The sequence below is a fragment of the Ranitomeya variabilis genome, chromosome 6 (genome assembly GCF_051348905.1).
Source record: "Ranitomeya variabilis isolate aRanVar5 chromosome 6, aRanVar5.hap1, whole genome shotgun sequence".
Lineage (NCBI taxonomy): Eukaryota > Metazoa > Chordata > Amphibia > Anura > Dendrobatidae > Ranitomeya > Ranitomeya variabilis.
In genome coordinates, this window is record NC_135237.1 from 427,096,669 (window position 1) to 427,115,230 (window position 18,562).

General features: G+C 43.0%; 2 protein-coding genes across 2 annotated transcripts in view; one reads left to right on the forward strand and one right to left on the reverse strand.

Annotated features, from left to right (window-relative positions):
* The window catches only part of RMC1 (regulator of MON1-CCZ1), a 71,632-nt gene extending 68,391 nt beyond the window's left edge, over nt 1–3,241 (forward strand). Inside the window, exon 20 of the mRNA XM_077270360.1 lies at nt 2,956–3,241. Coding sequence (XP_077126475.1) covers nt 2,956–3,035 — 80 coding nt within the window. The 3' untranslated portion in view covers nt 3,036–3,241. The remainder of the gene's footprint in view (nt 1–2,955) is intronic.
* The window catches only part of NPC1 (NPC intracellular cholesterol transporter 1), an 88,376-nt gene continuing 72,557 nt past the window's right edge, over nt 2,744–18,562 (reverse strand). Inside the window, exons 16-25 of the mRNA XM_077270359.1 lie at nt 17,355–17,495; nt 15,705–15,794; nt 15,437–15,627; nt 15,147–15,262; nt 13,240–13,369; nt 12,633–12,833; nt 11,440–11,671; nt 9,374–9,487; nt 8,981–9,143; nt 2,744–3,502 (exon numbers count right to left, since the gene is read on the reverse strand). Coding sequence (XP_077126474.1) covers nt 3,420–3,502; nt 8,981–9,143; nt 9,374–9,487; nt 11,440–11,671; nt 12,633–12,833; nt 13,240–13,369; nt 15,147–15,262; nt 15,437–15,627; nt 15,705–15,794; nt 17,355–17,495 — 1,461 coding nt within the window. The 3' untranslated portion in view covers nt 2,744–3,419. The remainder of the gene's footprint in view (nt 3,503–8,980; nt 9,144–9,373; nt 9,488–11,439; nt 11,672–12,632; nt 12,834–13,239; nt 13,370–15,146; nt 15,263–15,436; nt 15,628–15,704; nt 15,795–17,354; nt 17,496–18,562) is intronic.

The window sequence follows — 18,562 nt, forward strand, 5'->3', positions numbered from 1 at the left end:
GTTCCAGTTTCACCGACTTCTGGCAGGTCATCCAGTCAGAATCCAGTCCGACAACGCCACGGCAGTGGCGTACATCAACCGTCAGGGCGGAACTCGCAGCAGGACGGCCATGCTCGAGGTGTCTCACATCCTCCATTGGGCGGAGTCGAACCATTCGCCCATCTCGGCGATCCACATTCCAGGTGTGGAAAATTGGGCGGCGGACTTCCTCAGCCGCCAGGGCATCGCCTCCGGAGAGTGGTCCCTCCACCCGGAGGTCTTCCAGCAGATTTGCCATCGCTGGGGGACCCCGGATGTGGATCTCATGGCTTCCAGGATGAACAACAAGGTTCCTCAGTTCCTTGCTCGGTCCCTCGACCCACGGGCCCTCGGAGTAGACGCCCTGGTCCTGCCTTGGCACCAATTCCGCCTCCCGTACATTTTTCCTCCTCTTCCCCTACTACCGAGGGTCATCAAAAAGATCAGGGCAGAGGGGGTACCAGTGATTCTCGTCGTGCCAGACTGGCCGCGTCGGGCATGGTACGCTGAGCTGGTTCAGCTGGTTGCCGACGTCCCCTGGCGGCTTCCAGATCGCGCGGATCTTCTTTCACAGGGCCCGATTTACCACCAGAACTCAAGGGCCCTGTCTTTGATGGCCTGGCCGTTGAGTCCTGGATTCTAGGCCAAGCAGGTTTCTCTCCCAGAGTGTCCTCCACCATGATCAGAGCTAGGAAACCTGTTTCCATGCGTAGTTACCACCGTACCTGGCGAATTTTTTTCTCATGGTGCGAGGCACAGGGACGATCTCCTCTATTCCTTCCATACTGGAGTTTCTTCAGTCCGGCTTAGAGTCGGGACTTGCCCTTAGCTCCCTAAAGGGTCAGGTTTCGGCATTGTCAGTCCTTTTCCAGCGGAAGATTGCCAATAGGTTGCCGGTGAAAACTTTCTTCCAGGGAGTTTCCCGTGTGGCGCCTCCCTACAAGTCACCCTTGGATCCGTGGGATCTCAACTTAGTTCTCGGAGCTCTTCAGGAGACTCCCTTCGAACCGTTACAGGACGTTTCCTTGACCTTCCTTTCTTGGAAAGTAGTCTTCCTAGTAGCCGTCACGTCCATCAGAAGGGTCTCGGAGTTGGCTGCGCTCTCCTGCCGTCCTCCCTTTCTAATTTTTCATCCGGACAAGGCGGTATTGAGGACCTCTCCCACCTTTTTACCCAAGGTCGTCTCCTCTTTCCACCTCAATGAGGAGATTGTTCTGCCTTCGTTCTGCCCGGCACCTGTCCATCGCATCGAAAAAGCTCTACACTCTCTTGATGTGGTGAGGGCTCTTCGTCGGTATGTCTCAAGGACGGCTCCCTTCCGCACGTCAGACGTCCTGTTCGTACTTCCAGAGGGGCCCAGGAAGGGTTCTCCTTCTTCAAAAGCCACTCTGGCAAAATGGATTCGGTCAGCCATTCAAGAATCCTATCGTGTCAAAGGTGTTCCTATCCCAGCTGGGATCAAGGCTCATTCTACTCGGTCGGTGGGCGCCTCGTGGGCCATTCGACACTAGGCGTCGGCACAGCAGGTCTGCAAGGCTGCGACGTGGTCCAGTTTGCACACTTTTACCAAGCATTACCACATTCATTCTATCTCTTCTGCAGACGCCGCCCTTGGTAGGCGCATTCTGCAAGCGGCAGTTCCTTGAGCTGTAAGCCAGTGGTACATGGGGTATTAGCATATTGCTCCCCACCCAGGGACTGCTTTTGTACGTCCCATGATCCTGTGTCCCCCAATGAGGCGTAGGAGAAAAGGAGATTTTTGTTTACTTACCGTAAAATCTTTTTCTCCGAGCCACTCATTGGGGGACACAGCACCCACCGTGTTAGCCTGTTTTGGCTTGTTGTTACTTTGGTTTTGACATAGTTGTCTTTGTTCATGCTCCTACTGCTTTACTACCAAACTGGTTGAAATTGTATCCAGTGAAGGGGTGTATACTGCAGAGGAGGAGTTAATCTTTCTGTCTACTTAGTGTCCTCCTAGTGGCAGCAAGCATACACCCATGGTCCTGTGTCCCCCAATGAGTGGCTCGGAGAAAAAGATTTTACGGTAAGTAAAGAAAAATCTCCTTTTTTGCTGGACTGCATTAAAAATCTTCAAATTAAACCAAAGTTGAGTGCCAAGTTACATATTTATATTATTCACGGGTTGGGCTCCCACTTGTGCACCACTTTTCAGCTGTGCAACGATATATTCACAATATCAGGCACTGGAGTAAGACATGCCAGTTTATCATGAATTAGATGAGCCATGATGTCATGCTTAGGAAAAACTGGCAAACACCAAGTCAGTGTTTTTTCATGACCTCAAGTTGTAACTTAGGCTACTTTCACACTAGCGTCGTGCACTGCACGTCGCAATGCGACGTTGCTGCGCACCGATGCATACTGTGCAAGCGCTGCACAACGGGGGCAGCGGATGCTGTTTTTCAACGCATCCGCTGCCCCATTGTGAGGTGCGGAGTTCCGGCCGTGCATGCGCGGTCGGAAAAGACGGGAACGACGCAACTGTCGCACGACGGTTGCGACTTGTGGCAAGGCGTCGCTAATGCAAGTCAATGGAGAAAAAACGCATCCTGCAAGCACTTTCGCAGGATGCGTTTTTTCTCCAAAACGACGTGCAGTGCACGATGCTAGTGTGAAAGTAGCCTTAGTGGTATGACATTTCTGATAAATACTGATAAAAAGGAGCTAAAGTGTTTGGAGTAAATCACTTAGGTAGGATGCCTTTACAGATGTAACAATTTATTAAAGAGACCATTGTTTAAGTTTTTTTTCTTTCTTTAATTTGCAATTAAAGTTTTTTCCCTTACAAATAAAACTAATTAGAAATTAGAACTGGTCAGTTTCCATCCACTCCAGAGTTTCATTAAAAACCACTGCTGCTAGGGGATGCACATGTCAGATGTCCAGGCTCACCGCTTCTTGTCTTCCATCTAGGAGAATACTGTGAAGAACATGTCGTCTTCTTCAAGCAACTCTTTGGTGAACAGTCCCTGCTGAAGAGCTCTGCTTCCTAGCTTACATACAAAAGCTATAGAAAGTTTATTTATTACATTATTAAAGTTCATACACCTCCTGGTATAAAATTATGCCTTGTTTTCTTCAGCATGTTTTATGTAAAATAGTTAATGCAACAAGTCAATTAGTAAAATATACTATTTCATCCTCTCACATATGAAATAAAAAGGAGCAGGATCTCTTGCATTGGTATTTGCACTGATAACATCTGGTTTTCCCATAAATTAAAAGTATCAAAAAAACGTAACTTCACTAAACCCCTCAAGTATGTGTTCTAACACTGCTGTCCTGGTAGAGTCTGTTCCAGAGTCTGACCGCTACCACACTTGCTTAGTCCTGATGTGTAACCCTTCTTCCAGGGATAGAATTGTCCATCAGTGACACTAGTGGTAAAGAAGTCGCTCTTGTTCTGTGCCCCTTATTCGCCTCTGTGCAGCTTGAGCTTTAGCTTTGTTTACTCTTGGCCCTAGGGGGAAAAAAAATACATGGTATTACTATATAGTCAAAATCCTAACTAAAAGGGTCCTAGACATTTTAACAGCCATTGCAAAGTGGACAACGTCTCGAACTTTAAAGAAGCACTCCGCTCAAAGTTTTTATTCTTAACATAGAGCAATGCATTTACAATTAGAGGTGAGCAAATTTGTTTGGGTCCCTCCTGATTCAGCAAGCTATAGCGCTTACCGAATAAGCAGCAGAGGGAACCTGGAGCGCGCTGGCTGTTCGCTGCTACAACTGCATGTGTTGTGTGACAGTCACAACACACAGGCTCTCCATGCTTGTATTGTCACAGTGACACAGCCGTGACACATGCAGCTGATCAGCCAGAGCGATCCAGGTATGCGGGTTCCCTCTTCAGCTTATTCAGTAAGCGCTATAACGTGCAGGACCCAAACAAATTCGCTCAACTCTACAATTGCTTATTTTGCCTTTCTTCCCAAAAAGTTCTCTTTTCTCTGCTTTATGTAGAAACCAGAATTCTCTCTTCCCTGCATTAATCATTCCCCTCCTGACCCATCTGCTGCTCCTTCATCCCCCTGCCAGGGACTTTTGCAGTAACTTGCAACTAATGTGGTTAAAAACTGACAAACAATCCTTCTACGCTCTATGAAAGAACAGGAGGTAAATTTTTCCTGTATGAGACTTAGTGGGAATGGAAGAATGTGCTGGGTAGAAAGGCAAAATGAGCAATTATAAGTGCACAGTACTGTATAATATGACTGCAATATATTAATAGGATAAAAGTTGATGCGAGGAGGAGTGATCCTTAAAATACAACAGAACTAATTAATCTGTAATATGTTGGACAAGAATGTAACAAGCAAAGGGAAGCAGAAAGTTATGTACTTTTTTGCTGCAGGAAAAAAAACAGGAGTAAAGGGTCAGTGTTTTTGCAGTGTTTTTCTCACCCCATTCAAATGAAGTATTTGACAAAGTTTGAGCTTTCATGTCTGCAGCAGTGACATTACAGAAATCTCATTTGCTTTGCTGGTACTGTATAATGCTGGTTTTCTCCTCAGAAAACCAGTAGTGTGTGACCAATCCCTAAGGCTACTTTCACACTTGCATCTTATGGCGTACGTCGCAATGCGTCTTGAGAAAAAAACGCATCAGCTATGTTGCCCGCAGGATGTGTTTTTTCTCCATAGACTTGCATTAGCGACGTATCGGATGCATAGTGTTTTGGCGGCCGCGACACACAAAAAAAATGTTCAATGTAACTTTTTTTGTCCGTCGGTTCCACCCTCTCCTCCCCGCTCATCACACTGGGCAGCGGATGTGTCGTAAGACTGCATCCGCTGCCCATGTTGTGCTAAATTTAGCACAACGTCCGTTGGTGCGACGGGCCCGTACCGACGGATGTGAGAAAGAAGCCTAAGGTGCTGGCAGTACGATACTTTGAGCCACACACAGTGAGGTCACTTTTTGGACTAATTTCCTGACAGCAGTATTCTTAATTGCATCCATTGCACACAGAAGACAGATTTGGTCACACACTGCATGGGCAGCAATTTACGGTACTTTTTTTCAAAAACAAATTACGGTATGTGAAATAAAAATTCAATATTCTTTGCATGTTCTTGACATGATTCATTGTCAAAAATTAACATAGGGTCGTTAAATAGAAGACAAAACTACTCTATGTATACCGCTGCGATCCAGTAGTATCCAATGGTTCCATTACATTGTCTGTAAGGTGACCACTATAGTCCAATGACTGGGCTCACTGGTCACATGCCAGCATCACTACTGAGCCAGGCTGCATATTTCATTACAAGTGACGGTGGGAAAGATAAGAATTTAGGCTATGTGCACACGTTGCGGAGAGTGGTGCAAAAATTTCCAGACAGATTTTGGTAAATCTGCAGGTAAACCGCACTGTGGATTACATGTGGAATTACCGCGGATTCCTATTATAGAGCAGGTGTAAACCGCTGCGGAATCTGCACAAAGAATTGACATGCTGCGAAAAACACAACACTACGTTTCCACGCTTTTTTTCCGCAGCATGTGCACTGCGGATTTTGTTTTCCATAGGTTTACAAGGTACTGTAGACGCATGGAAAGCTGCTGCGGATCCACAGCGAAATCCGCAACGTGTGCACAAAGCCTTATAGGAACTCTTCCTGACTAAGTTTATCTAAACTGGCTGGCAATAACACAAAAAAGTGCAAAATGCTTGTTTGTCAGGTATGGTGAATTTTAATTCAATATCGCTCTGTAAGTAGGAGGATATGTGCTGCCCCAACATAATCTATGCTCACAGACCAATCATAAGAACATGAGCATTCTGTGTGACCGCTTACATAAGCAGACTGGCTGTCAGTGACCTATAGCCATATGCAGTGGCAGATTCATTGCTCGGCACCATTTATTTAAAGGGGCGAGGAGAATTGATAACTACAGCGTTTGAGGACAGGATGAAGAACAAACAGTTCATCTGATTTACACAAGGCATACATTTAATGGGTTTAAAGACTTGTCCAAAAGGAGTAATTGGTCTGTGTGCACATGACTTTTCCACATGGACTGCTGCTCTGCAAGTTTTTTTAAAAAAAAAACCACACCAATTGGATCCATATTTCCATCTGACTCCCCCATTATCAATAGGAATGCAAAGCGAATAAAATACGGTTTCTCACTTTTAAGAGGAACAAGTTTTTTTTTTCATAAAATGAATAGTACACATGAAAATAGACTTAAGATATATTGTAATCAGAGAAATATGTTTCTTTCTCCTGCTGGCTTGATCAGGCTCATATCCTGTGTAAAATAGTATTCAGTGAAGATGGTTCTTTACATTAGAGATAGCAGTAGACTGACCAGTAGTATGTAGCCGAGAGGAGGGAGGAACTTGAGGCAGAGCTCCTTCCTCCTCACCACTACATAGATTATCAGTATTCAGTGAATACACATTTACCCGTGAATTGAGAAATTTAAAAAATGAAAGATCAGTCCAGTAGTAAAGTACATTACTCCAAGATAGACAAGGACAACATAAGAAAAACTAATTTATGAAATAAAAATGAAGACAGTTACACATCGATTGTAATGGCTCTGGCAGGAGAACCACATCATACATACGGGTAATGGTCATTAGTAAAAAAAATAAATATATATATATATATATATATATATATATCTCATAAGGATGAAAAAATGTAATTTTTTTTTCTGGATTTAAAATGGAGATTTTTACAAATGCTCACTATCGGAAAATAACAAGACATTATCCTGGAACTAGGAATTTACCTTTGTAACTGAAAGCCAAAAGAAGTGGTTAGGGATTTTGAAGAACCACTATGGAATCAAGTGCGCTTAGAGGAAATCGTTCATCAAAATGGAACAAATGTCAGAATTGTGGTGCTGGCAAATGGCCTAACGTAATAGTAGTGCATACCATACAGGGATCTAAACAAGGCAATTATTTGGAAAGCGGCACCAGGATTGAAAAAAAAGTGTTCAACCCTTTAAAGATATTTTAGGAATGTAACCAACAGAGAAAGTTGGACTCATAGACTTTTAAAGGGAACCTGTCAGCGGGATTGTGCTCCGTAACCTACACACAGTGTCAGGTCGGTGCCGTTACACTGAATAAAATGATACCTGGGTTGATTAAATCCATCTTGTGCCTGTTTCTTAATCTTTATTTTCAGTTTTGTGCTAATGAGATTCTTGCACCCTGAGGCGGGGCTGGGGTATGTGGTGCTCTGATTATATATTCATAATGCACACTGCTGACAGGTCACCGATTCCTCACTGACCCGCCCCCTAGTTTGCATAATGAATACCATCAACTACTGAATAAAAAAAACAAAAACTCTTCTGCAGGCTGGTGCCGGCCATGAAACCTGCGCTGGAGCATAATCGCATGGTTACTGTGCACTTAATTCCTTTCTTCAGATTTACTTGAGTGAGGAAAAAAAAAGTCATTTTGAAAGGGGCACCAGTGCAGTAGCAGCGATTGGTTTGTATTGATCCGATAGCTGCTACTGCGCAGACGCTCCTGGCACCATTTTCAAAATGACTTTCGTGCTCAAGTAAATCTGAAAAAAAGTGTTACCGTATTTGTCGCATTATAAGACGCACCCCAGATTTTGAGGAGAAAAATAGGAAAATAAATCATGCGTCTTATTGCTTACCGGGGGTGGTGGCTGCGGGGACCCAGGGTCGCTGCTGGAGGAGGCAGGAGTGGGATTAAGGGTGTCCGGCGGTGCTGCTGTCTGGCGCTGCTGCCCGGTGCTCTGCTGGTGTGTCTGGTGCTGCAGGTGCCAGGACGGCGCTGTCCGGTCGGTCTCCAGTGCTCTGCCGACATTTTGTGAAATGCCAGTCCCATGGTTTCCTGTGAGGGGGACTCCGGTAAAATGGCCGTCGGGGGAGTGGCGCAGACGGAGGTCTCAGGAGATGAGATTTCAGCGCTGAAATCTTATCTCCCGAGATCTCCATCTGCGCCGCTCTCCCGGCGGCCATTTTACCGGAGTCCACCGAACAGGAAACCATGGGACTGCCGGGGTGGGTCGCGCACCCGCAGCACCGGAGACAACAGCGCAGCACTGCTGGCCACCCCCGCAGCGCCGCCAGGTACCGGAGACACCTGCAGAGCACTGGGTAGCAGCGCCAGACACCATTTCATCCCGGCCTGCAGCAACGGTACCGGTAAGGTACATTCACATTATAAGATGCACCCCCAATTTGGGGGGAAAAAAAGTGTGTCTTATATGAAAAACACGGTAACCATGCAATGCTGCAGCGCAGGTGACACGGCTGGCACCAGCCTGCAGTTTTTTTTATTCAGTATTTGATGGTATTCATTATGCAAACTAGGGGGCGGGTCAGTGAGGAATCGGTGACCTGTCAGCAGGCTGCATTATGAATAGCTAATCAGAGCACCACATACCCCAGCCCCTCCTTAGGGCACGGGCATATCATTAATACAAAACTGAAAATAAAGATTAAGAATCAACCACATGACGGATTTCATCAACCAAGGTAACATTTTATACAGTATAACGGTGCCGACCTGACACTGTAGGTTACTGAGCACAACCCTGCTCACAGGTTCCCTTTAAGTGCACAGGGTGTTAACGAGTTAGACATTCACAGTAAAGTTGGACGATGGAAAAAAAAGTTTCTTCACCTTCTTTCAGATGGAGATTGCATATATTAGTTAAAAAGTAATAACACAGGAGTCAAGAGAAAGGACCAAAAAAAAAACAAAAAACAGTAAATGGAGCTAGAAAGAACGGTTAAGTAAGGCTTTTATACATTATTCAGCTGCATACATAAAGTCTACTACAAAAATACATCTCTGAGATTGCTGACATACACATGCTTTATTAATACCACAAATGTCCATGGGACAATGCTCGCAAATAAACACATTCTCAAGAGAACGTAAATGTCCACTAGTCGTCTTCCTGGTCGTCACAGCTCTAGCACTCACCTATGTAACTGAGAAGAACTGGCAGAAATATGAGGCCATGGGCAGCTCCCAGCAGCACCATGGACAAGTACATGCGGAAGTAGAAGACCTTGAATATCTCAGACTTGGACAGGCCGAGCACCCCAATACCTACAAATTTAGTCAAAGTAATCCCACTGAAGACCTAGAAACAAGAACATCATGATCAGACACGTCTTACACAAGAAAGCTGTCATTTCTGTAACATCACATGCCTCTGCAAGCATTAACTAGATATGCACCCATTATATTTTTGCTGGCAGTGGTGTACAGCATAAACCTGACCCTGCTGCTGTCTTATATACAGTGCAGCCATTTTGATGTTGACTGATTTTTTTTTTTTATTAAAACCAGTTTGAAGGGAACATGACTCACCGAGCTGCCCATGTGTGCCAAGGCGTCCTCTGCTCGCTGCACTCGGTTCCCCCTTGTACTCACTGAGAACGCCCGTGTCACATGACTACAGAACTCCACCGAGATCCCACAGCACTGCAAGTCAAACACTGGTTACTGCTTGCACAATGGTGCCTTTTGTACACCTTTATTACCTTAACAATACATGTCATTGAAGAGGTGAATAACCTTATTAAAAGTATTTGTACAAACAAGCACTTTTGTAATTTACTAACTGGAAAAATAAGTCATTTCTCTTGAAAGAAGGAGTAGTAAAAAACAAAAAATGCAAAAACTGAATTTTCCCATATCGCAAAGCGGTTAAAGGTTTTCTGAGGAATGTCCTGACACGTGGCATGCACTTGAACATGCAAAAACATCAAGATCTGCTGGCAGCTTCCTTTACAATTGCTAATTAATAAAATCCCAATGTGATTGATAGGAGACAAGTCCGGAGATGCTGCAAACCATGGTACCACGCTTAGGACATACAGGCTGCTCACAGTAGCATGTACTGGAAATTAACACTAAAGGGGGTCTGGCTGCCATATATCATGCCACCACACAGCATAATCCTGGAGAAGAACTGGTATGGCATTCCCTCTGTGTCGGAGTTTGAAAGTGGCATTTAAAGACACTCAATCCCCCCTTCTCTGACAGCTCAAGCTTCACAGAGCCAGAGAAGAGGGGAGATGGAAACCAAAGAGGTGGGAGGCCCAATCACCTAAATACACCTTCCCACCTGCTTGTCTGATTGACAGCTCTGGCTCCTAGAGTCTGAGAAGGGCAGAGATACAGCAGATGGTAAGTAGATGGTAAGGTGTATTTAAAAAACTGACCGCTGAGAAGCACCGAGCACCTGTACTTTGTCAGCAAAGAATGACTGTTGAAACAGAGTTCCTTCCACATCTGTCCACTACTAGGACAACCTTTTCTTAAACTAAATGTTCAGCCCCAATAAAATAAAAGCTTATACTCACACTTCCTGTGCCGCTGTTGTTCCCACAGTGTCGGCACTCGCTCGCCATGAGGCTGCGATGCGGTGTTGTGACTCCGGACACCCAATCAGTGCTGGTGTCACTGTCTGCCTTCAGACAAATTGAACATAAAGAGGAAGCCAGCGATCAGATGCAGCCTCGACTTCCTCTTCATGTTCAGTTTGTCTGAAGGCAGACAGTGACGCCAGTGCTGATTGGAAGCTGGGCATCACGTGAGATTCCACCGCATCACAGCCCTAGGACCGCGAGTGCCGACACCGCAGGAACGGAGCCAGCAAGGGAGGAGAGTATAAGCTTTATTATTTTATCAGGCCAAACATTTCGTTTAAGAAGGGGTTGTCTTCGTAGTGGACAACCCCTTTAAAAAGGGACGGTCAGCACAAGATGACTGTTCAAACTAAGTCCCGCTGCTACACAGCGGAGCCAATCATTAAATACTCTTTCATACGGCTTGTTTTCCCACAATCTCACCTCCCCATCCCCCACCTATTCTTTGGCTTCACAGTGCAAGAGCAGGGTGGGGAGTGATTGTATATAAGCAGATGTGAAGGTGTATATAAATTGTTGGCCCTGCTGTGAAGCACCGAGCACCTGTACTGTCAGCACAGAACGATTGAGTCCCATTAACAGGTTACTAGTTACAGACGTAGCTCAGCTCCACCCATGGTTGTTAGAAATAGATGTAGGCTGTGATGCGCAGTCATTATCAGCCAGGTATGGGGTGGGCTTCGCATGCGAGTCCGCTCCCAACCTGCGCTGTACATGCACGGCGGGTGTTGGGAAGGGTTTAAAGACCTCACTGATAGCATGCCATGGTGTGCAAGTGTGTGGGCTGCTCACACTCTGTCCTGACTAAATTGAGAGGTCTCAAAAATGGAGTTTCCATTTTTTCATACCATGATCATGTCTATTGAGCCTTGGTTTCCATAATACCATGACTTTTCCTTCTTTGTGTTGCAATTTCAACATTGAGGAATGTATATATAACTTGCTTAGTGGAGTGTGATAATGAATTAAGGTGTAACGTGACAAAAGGAAAAAAGGACTCACCATAACCAAATTCACTAGAGAAACCGCATTTAGGCTGATGCTCCAGAGCCACATGATCCCAAACATATTGACAAGGATCATTGCTATGGTGAAACACATCAGAACAGCAGACCACATTTCAAACCCAAGCAGGATCACAGCCACAAAGAATATGGCAGCCAGCGACACGGAAAGGTTAAACACGGTGTCATCCACAATAGTCAGATACTGCTCGTAAAACACATAGAAAACACTGAAAAGGATGGAGAAAATGAGAAAAGTTACACAAAGCTAGTACATAGACACCTCACCTAAGAAGGTCTGTAGATATAGAGGTGGTCGCTTTCCCATATGCTGCAGGCGCCTGACAGAGCTGTTACTGGTCTGGAATACAGATGAGCGAACTTAGAAGTTCGGGTTTCGTACCGGAGAGTTATTGTCCGGTCCCCATTGTTTTCAATGGGGTTTGGTTGAAGATCGGGTACAGTACTGGTACCCAAACCAAACATCGGGAATAAAGTTCAGGTCCGGTCTGCTCATCCCTAGTCTGGAACAGCGGCTGTGTACAGCAATGCACCACATTCCCTCCCAATTACCAACACACATACGTGCAGCAGAAAGGGGTCACAGAGCCAGATTCCAGCATGGGGTCACTTACATGACTGCTTGCTGTTTCACATACGAGTCACTACATTATCTGACTAGGAGGGACACAGCAAGATAAATCAGTGTTTTATCGCAAGTACAGGGTCTATGTCCCCACTCTATGCTGCTTTCAGAAGCCATTTATTATTCTTCCATTCAAAGAGCAATATCTTTCTATTTTTCCTTCGATATACACTTAAGTGGGCTTGATTTTTTTGCAAGATGAATTGTATTTTCCAGTGCCATTTTGGGACACATGCAACTTGTGAACGTTCCTGGATGTAGTTCCCTACCTCTCCCTCAAACACCTTATAGACCGCAGCACTAAACGGTTAAAAGGTTGGAGGTAGATTATTAGTCTTTGATCAGTGCCTAGTATGGAAAACTATTAACAGCCAGAACATTGGGATTCTTAAGCAGATAACACCACAATCTCCTGATCAGAGGTGGCCCCTGAACTTCTGTTTCGGGGTTAATTGTCTACAAACCTCATGTTACCATAATATATATATATATTATTTAAACAAAGTTTAACATCAATCCACATGACACCGAATTCAGAAAACTACCTGTAAGCAAAAACAGTGTAATTGTTGCTCGGGGCATCCATGCTGTCTGAAATGTTTTTGGCAATCATTCGTGCTTTTCGTAAAGCATCAATGAAGTCTGAAGAGTTATGTAGGATAGTGTGGTACGTCATAAAATAGGTGGCCCCAACATCTGTGTTATTGGAGAGCAGGTTAACGGCAGAGCCATATGCTGCATGTCCACTAAAAAAGAAAAAAAAAAAAAACATTTATATACAAATAATGACCACATTCATACACTATAAACTTAAAAATTGCAATGATAAAGATACAAAATATGGCATGAAATTTGAGAACCCAACAATACAAGGTGTAATGGTCCATAGCACGGAGCCTTCTGTCGTGACATGAGATGGGCAGACGCGGCATCTTCATCCGATCACCATGTGCCGACCTACAATACTGCAAGTATTTTAATAATTTGGATGGAATAAAGTCTTGGATTTGATTCTAACCAGGAGCTGGCAGTTTCTATTTTTTCTACCGTATAACACGTGAGGTCAGATTGTAGTTTCCATGCATACTGGACTACATGCAGTGAGCTGGCAATTCCTCCCTTTCTTATTATTATTGTAAGCCACACACTTACCCTTTACCACACTTGGGATTGGGGTTGTCAGAGAGAAACATGGGCAGGAATTTCATGAACTCCTCTTCCACTGGCCTCCGCATGCCTTCTGGAGTCCTACTGCGACAACGAACGCATGACGGATCCTCAACTAGAATTAAATTGACAAGAAGCACTGAGCAAGGATGCGAGAACAGGATTTCTTTTTTTAAAAGACACATCATATTAGTTACGTACTGATACTAAACCAATTGCCCTGTCCACCAGTGATGCCTGATCACAGGAGGAGGTAAAATCACACGAACATCCACATTTTATTCCTGCTGCTCCCTAGTATTACTAGATACGCATTTTTATTATCATTATTATTATTGACTGTGCCCAATATACAACTATACTATTTTTATAGCTTCTAGGAAGGTAGTGTTACTTACAAGGTTGATACAAAGCTGACAAAAAACATGCCACCTAGGTTCTCAAAACTGGAGCCGTGTGAGAAAAAACAGAGGTCATAGGGAAGGGCTCTTTTTTTTTTTTCAGACCTTGAAGGACAGGTTTATAGACGTTCATGTGAAGGTGAATGTTGTTCAATAATTGATTCCCAAAATACTTGATTACAAGAAACAAATTAATGAATCCGTACAACAACAAAAAACAAACTAAAAAAGTCTGTCTTATCTTTGTGTGCACTTATAATATAGGGAACTTATCATGGCTGGTGGCACAAAGGTTACAATGGCGAATTAGACGTGCAAATTATGCACATCTAAATATGAGGTTCATCTTTATGAACATTTTTCAGAAAAAGTATCAACACTACTAGTCATAAAAATGATCATCTTCTACTCTAGTCATCGCTGGACTTTATTGGGCTTCTCAGTTTGATTATTACGGTTTTCAATAGATCAAGGAACCATGTCACAGAAAACCCACATGCCAGAGACAAGCACAGTGGGGAAAAATGACATCCTAAAGCAAAAACTACACTCTTTCCACCTTTCTACTCATCTTGCTCTGATCACCACAACTATGTTCTCTTACTGCAAAAAAATGGGAAGAGAAAATTGAAAACTCTTCAAAATTGTTATTTTTTTAATTAAGCTGATAACCTGTTCATCACTGAACTTCTTCCTCTCGTAGGAATGATCAGGTGATTGCCCAATGCTCAGAGGGGGCAGAAACTATGGGATCTTAAAGGGGTATTAGGACCATATTAGTCCTTTAAGGCTTAAAGCCACAGTAAAAAATGAACAGGCAGGTAGTTGCTAACTACCTTCCTGTTCTGTGCAGCGCAGATCTAGAGGAATCACTTCTGCCATCAATTCTGTGGCTTCCGCTGAGTTCACAACGACAGAGTAACGGCTTCTCTTCCGCTCTGCTCAGTTGACAAGGCATGACATCGGCAGTGACTGCTCTGAGCCAACGCCGGATACAATAGGAAGGTAGGTTTTTCCAAGCCTCATAGGAAAATGTAAATAATAATAATAATTTTAGTCCAGGATAATGCCTGTAATAGACCCAAGTCAACTATGCAGTGCAGGCAAGAGGCTCAATTTGGGGCAAATATGTCAGTCCTGGTTATATGGGAAAACACATGATTAAAGAAAAAAACAACATGAACAGGAGTCTTACAAACACTTTACAGTTTTACCCATTTAAGCATACAAGAACCTCTTTAAATCACTAATTTGACGACAGATGTAATAGTTGGCAGATCTCTAATGGTCGCTACAATTGTACTACCGACATATTTGTCTCTTGTGTGTTAAGTTTTCTCCTCTAGCTGAAAATAATATAACCTTATTTATAACCTCATTCATCTACTTTTTCCAATAGTTGTTTGTTGTTTTGATAGAATGTTTGCAGTGACATTATAATATTGGTTAGTGGTGTGTAACAATACAGACTATAGAAGTAGATGAAGTTACCTGAAGCATTGCAGAACTTTTCAGTGTTGTTATACACTCTGCAACAAGTAGATTGAGGCTTCACCCAATCAAAGTAATCATCAAGCCAGGATGAAGGGGCATAACCAATTTTCGTGCTAAAATGATATTGCAGATAGTGACAAAAAGTTTATTTTTTTTGTTGAAAAAAATAAGAAACACAACAGGAAAAAAGCAAGACTTTTTTTTTTTTCTTTTCCTTTTTTTTACCAGTACAGAGGAGTTCTATAATATTACATTATGAAGGAAATAATCAGCCCACAATTCCTTACTATTCATCCATTTGTGCTGCATAGTAAATCTGTTCTACTAGCGAATTGTTATTGCAGCCGGCTCCACCGCACACCATAGATTGGCCCTCCATTGATTTGTAATCGTGCCCCTCCTCCACCACAAAATACACTGGCGGACCGCTGTGCATGTATTTATTCAAGGAGTCAAAATAATTCAGCACATAGGAATCCTACAACAGGAAGAAAAAGAAAATTAAACATGCTGTAATAGTAAAATATATGGTCGAAAAGTAAATATTAAACTTACATCCGGCATAGATAAAGCTTGGTCCAAACCAATCTCTACTTTATTAACCACTGCAATACTGCAGGAAAGCATTCCTACAAAGACAGCTACCTGCAAAACAAACAAGTCAGCAGATGTTACAAGCAATTGTTACTAAAACACATCTTTAAAGGCTGTACACAATTTTTTTCCATTTTTTTGCCTATATGCTTGCTAAACAAAATGAAAGTGGTTGTCCAAAACCCAATACTAAACCTTAATACTTACAGAGCAATTACCGTATATACAACTTAAAACCAAGCACTTTTTAAAGTTACATGAATTATAAATGTCCTACCAATCCCTCTCTGTCTATGGTTTCCACAGTTCCGGTAAGATTTGGTTTGAGTCTCCCAGCATGCATTGGTGAACGCTTAATAGATCATTATCAATGGGCTGCAGCCGCTCACTGGACTATTATACCACCCTGAAATAGAACGTCATCAGGGGGCTGGTGCTTCCGTCACTACTCACAGCTGCTTATTCCGCCCTGAAATGGGATGTCATCAGGGATGGCTGTTATAAGGATGGTCTGGTCTTTATTGTACGGAGAATGCACAGGTTGTCAATTCTGACTGCACGGCTCCATATGCTCTCCCTGCTCGGCGCCCCCTCTCCCTCGCCAGCTCATCACTTCTCTTTACAGCCGGAGAGTGAAACAAACAAAATGCCATCAGAAGTATAAAAATAAGAAGTGAGGTGTAAAGAGAAAAATGGTAGGAAATTACTAATTCATGCAAATTACAAAAGTGCTTAGTTTGTAGAATTAGATAGTTAGATATTGAGTTTTAGGTTGTCTATTAGGCTTCAGACAACCCTAAAGAAGTCTTTAAAAAAATGTTCTACTAATTTGCTGCAGAGTGAGAGTCCGTCACCCTGTGTGGGGATTTCTTTAACCCTCCTAGGAAATTATTTCTTATTTAACTCCCTTATCCCCACCCCTGGACTGGGATTTATCAAATGTGTTAGTTCACAAATAGTGATGAGCGAATATACTCGTTACTCGAGATTTCTCCAGCACGCTCGGGGGTCCTCCGGGTATTATTTAGTGCTCGGAGATGTAGTTTTTCTTGCCGCAGATGAATGATTTACATCTGTTAGCCAGCATAAGTACATGTGGGGGTTGCCTGGTTGCTAGGGAATCCCCACATGTACTTATGCTGGCTAACAGATGTAAATCATTCAGCTGCGGCAAGAAAAACTAAATCTCCGAGCACTAAAAAATACCCGGAGGACCCCCGAACGTGCTGGAGAAATCTCGAGTAACGAGTATATTCGCTCATCACTAGTCACAATATATTGGTGTATAAATAAATAAAGACAGTAATGGGAAAAATAGAATAGCAGTAACACATGAGAAAACATGAGCAGTACAGTACTGATCTGTCCTGTGAGGGACTCTCGTCTCATTATTTGGGCCTAGACTGTTACGCTCATTGTGGCACATTGGCTTTAATTTGTCTGTATACGTTGTCTTCTTTATTTGGAATTATTTATGTAAATATTACATTTTGGAATGTGCCCCTGTTCAAGCATAATTTATTTTCACATTATTGCCAGTATTATACATTTGTTTATTTACCTGGTATATAAAACATTTTTTTTTGTATAATTTTATGCACATATACATACCACTATTGGTCTTATCCAGTCTGTCAAAATTAAGGGGGCGTAAATCTTTTTGAAGAAAAGGAAAAGCCAGCTCTTTGATTTTCCAGAACCCCGACTACGCTCACATCCCGGGACACAGCAGAGGATGTCTAATCTATTTCTCTATGGAGAAAGTAACAGATGGGTTAGTCAGAAAAGCATTTTTGTGTTTTAAAAAAAATATGTAAGCAACTGAACCACTAACATGATATGGTATATTATTAATACAAAAGAAAAAAAAATTAGCCTCTGTATCCATCTCCACCATATACAGGAAGATCTTTGTGAGCAGCCCGTGGATGGTCGGTCATCTATAGGACTAAGCTTCTTGAGCACTGAATATATGTACTACGGACCACACAGGTCCGTAACCTTAGAAAATAGATTAACTCTTTTAGAACAATAGATTATCCACAGTAGCAGAATATGAAGAAATGCAAAACCAGAAAATGTCGATTAGCTGTTGATGAATACACAGCATCCATGTGGTCTGCTGGTCAAGAACTAATAACCAAATGCTGAGGTGAGAGGAAGTTACTATAGAAAGTTGTGAAATAACAAAACTAAAGAACTCAGGTCACCAAAGAACAACACTGATCAGCAGTAATAAGCACAGTAAGCCCATAGACATGCATGTTTACCAGAATATGTGGACAACATCCCAAATCCTGAAAGAATCTCATCTATGAATTATCTAAGTCCTGAAGAAGACCTCAAACCAACTTGGAATAAGGTTTTGCTAACCATCCCTTTATGATCAGTGGGGGGGTCTGATCTCTGGGACCCACACCGATCCTTGGACTGAAGGACTACCGAAATGATGTTGGACTATGTCCCCTTTTAAGAGCAGTGTTGTGCTCCTCGCCACCTGTACCAGTAGTTGCAGCATTGTATAGTGGGCCACTGGGAATGCCAAGCAACCTCTTCATTATCCGAATAGGCAATGGTTAAAGTCTGACTTCCACCCTCCAAGTGATGGCGTATTAACACGATAGGTCATCATAATTTCCATCTTGTTTAGGCCCAAGCACAGCGTCCTTCAAACACTAATATTTTGTCTATTTTGGTATGACCCAATACTGCTGATGTTAAATATACCTCCTGTCCTTAATGAAATGCTGCAGCTAGGCAGAATGGGATTTAATGTTTGCACTGTGTAAATGGAAATAAGGTTTGAAGAGAACCGGTTA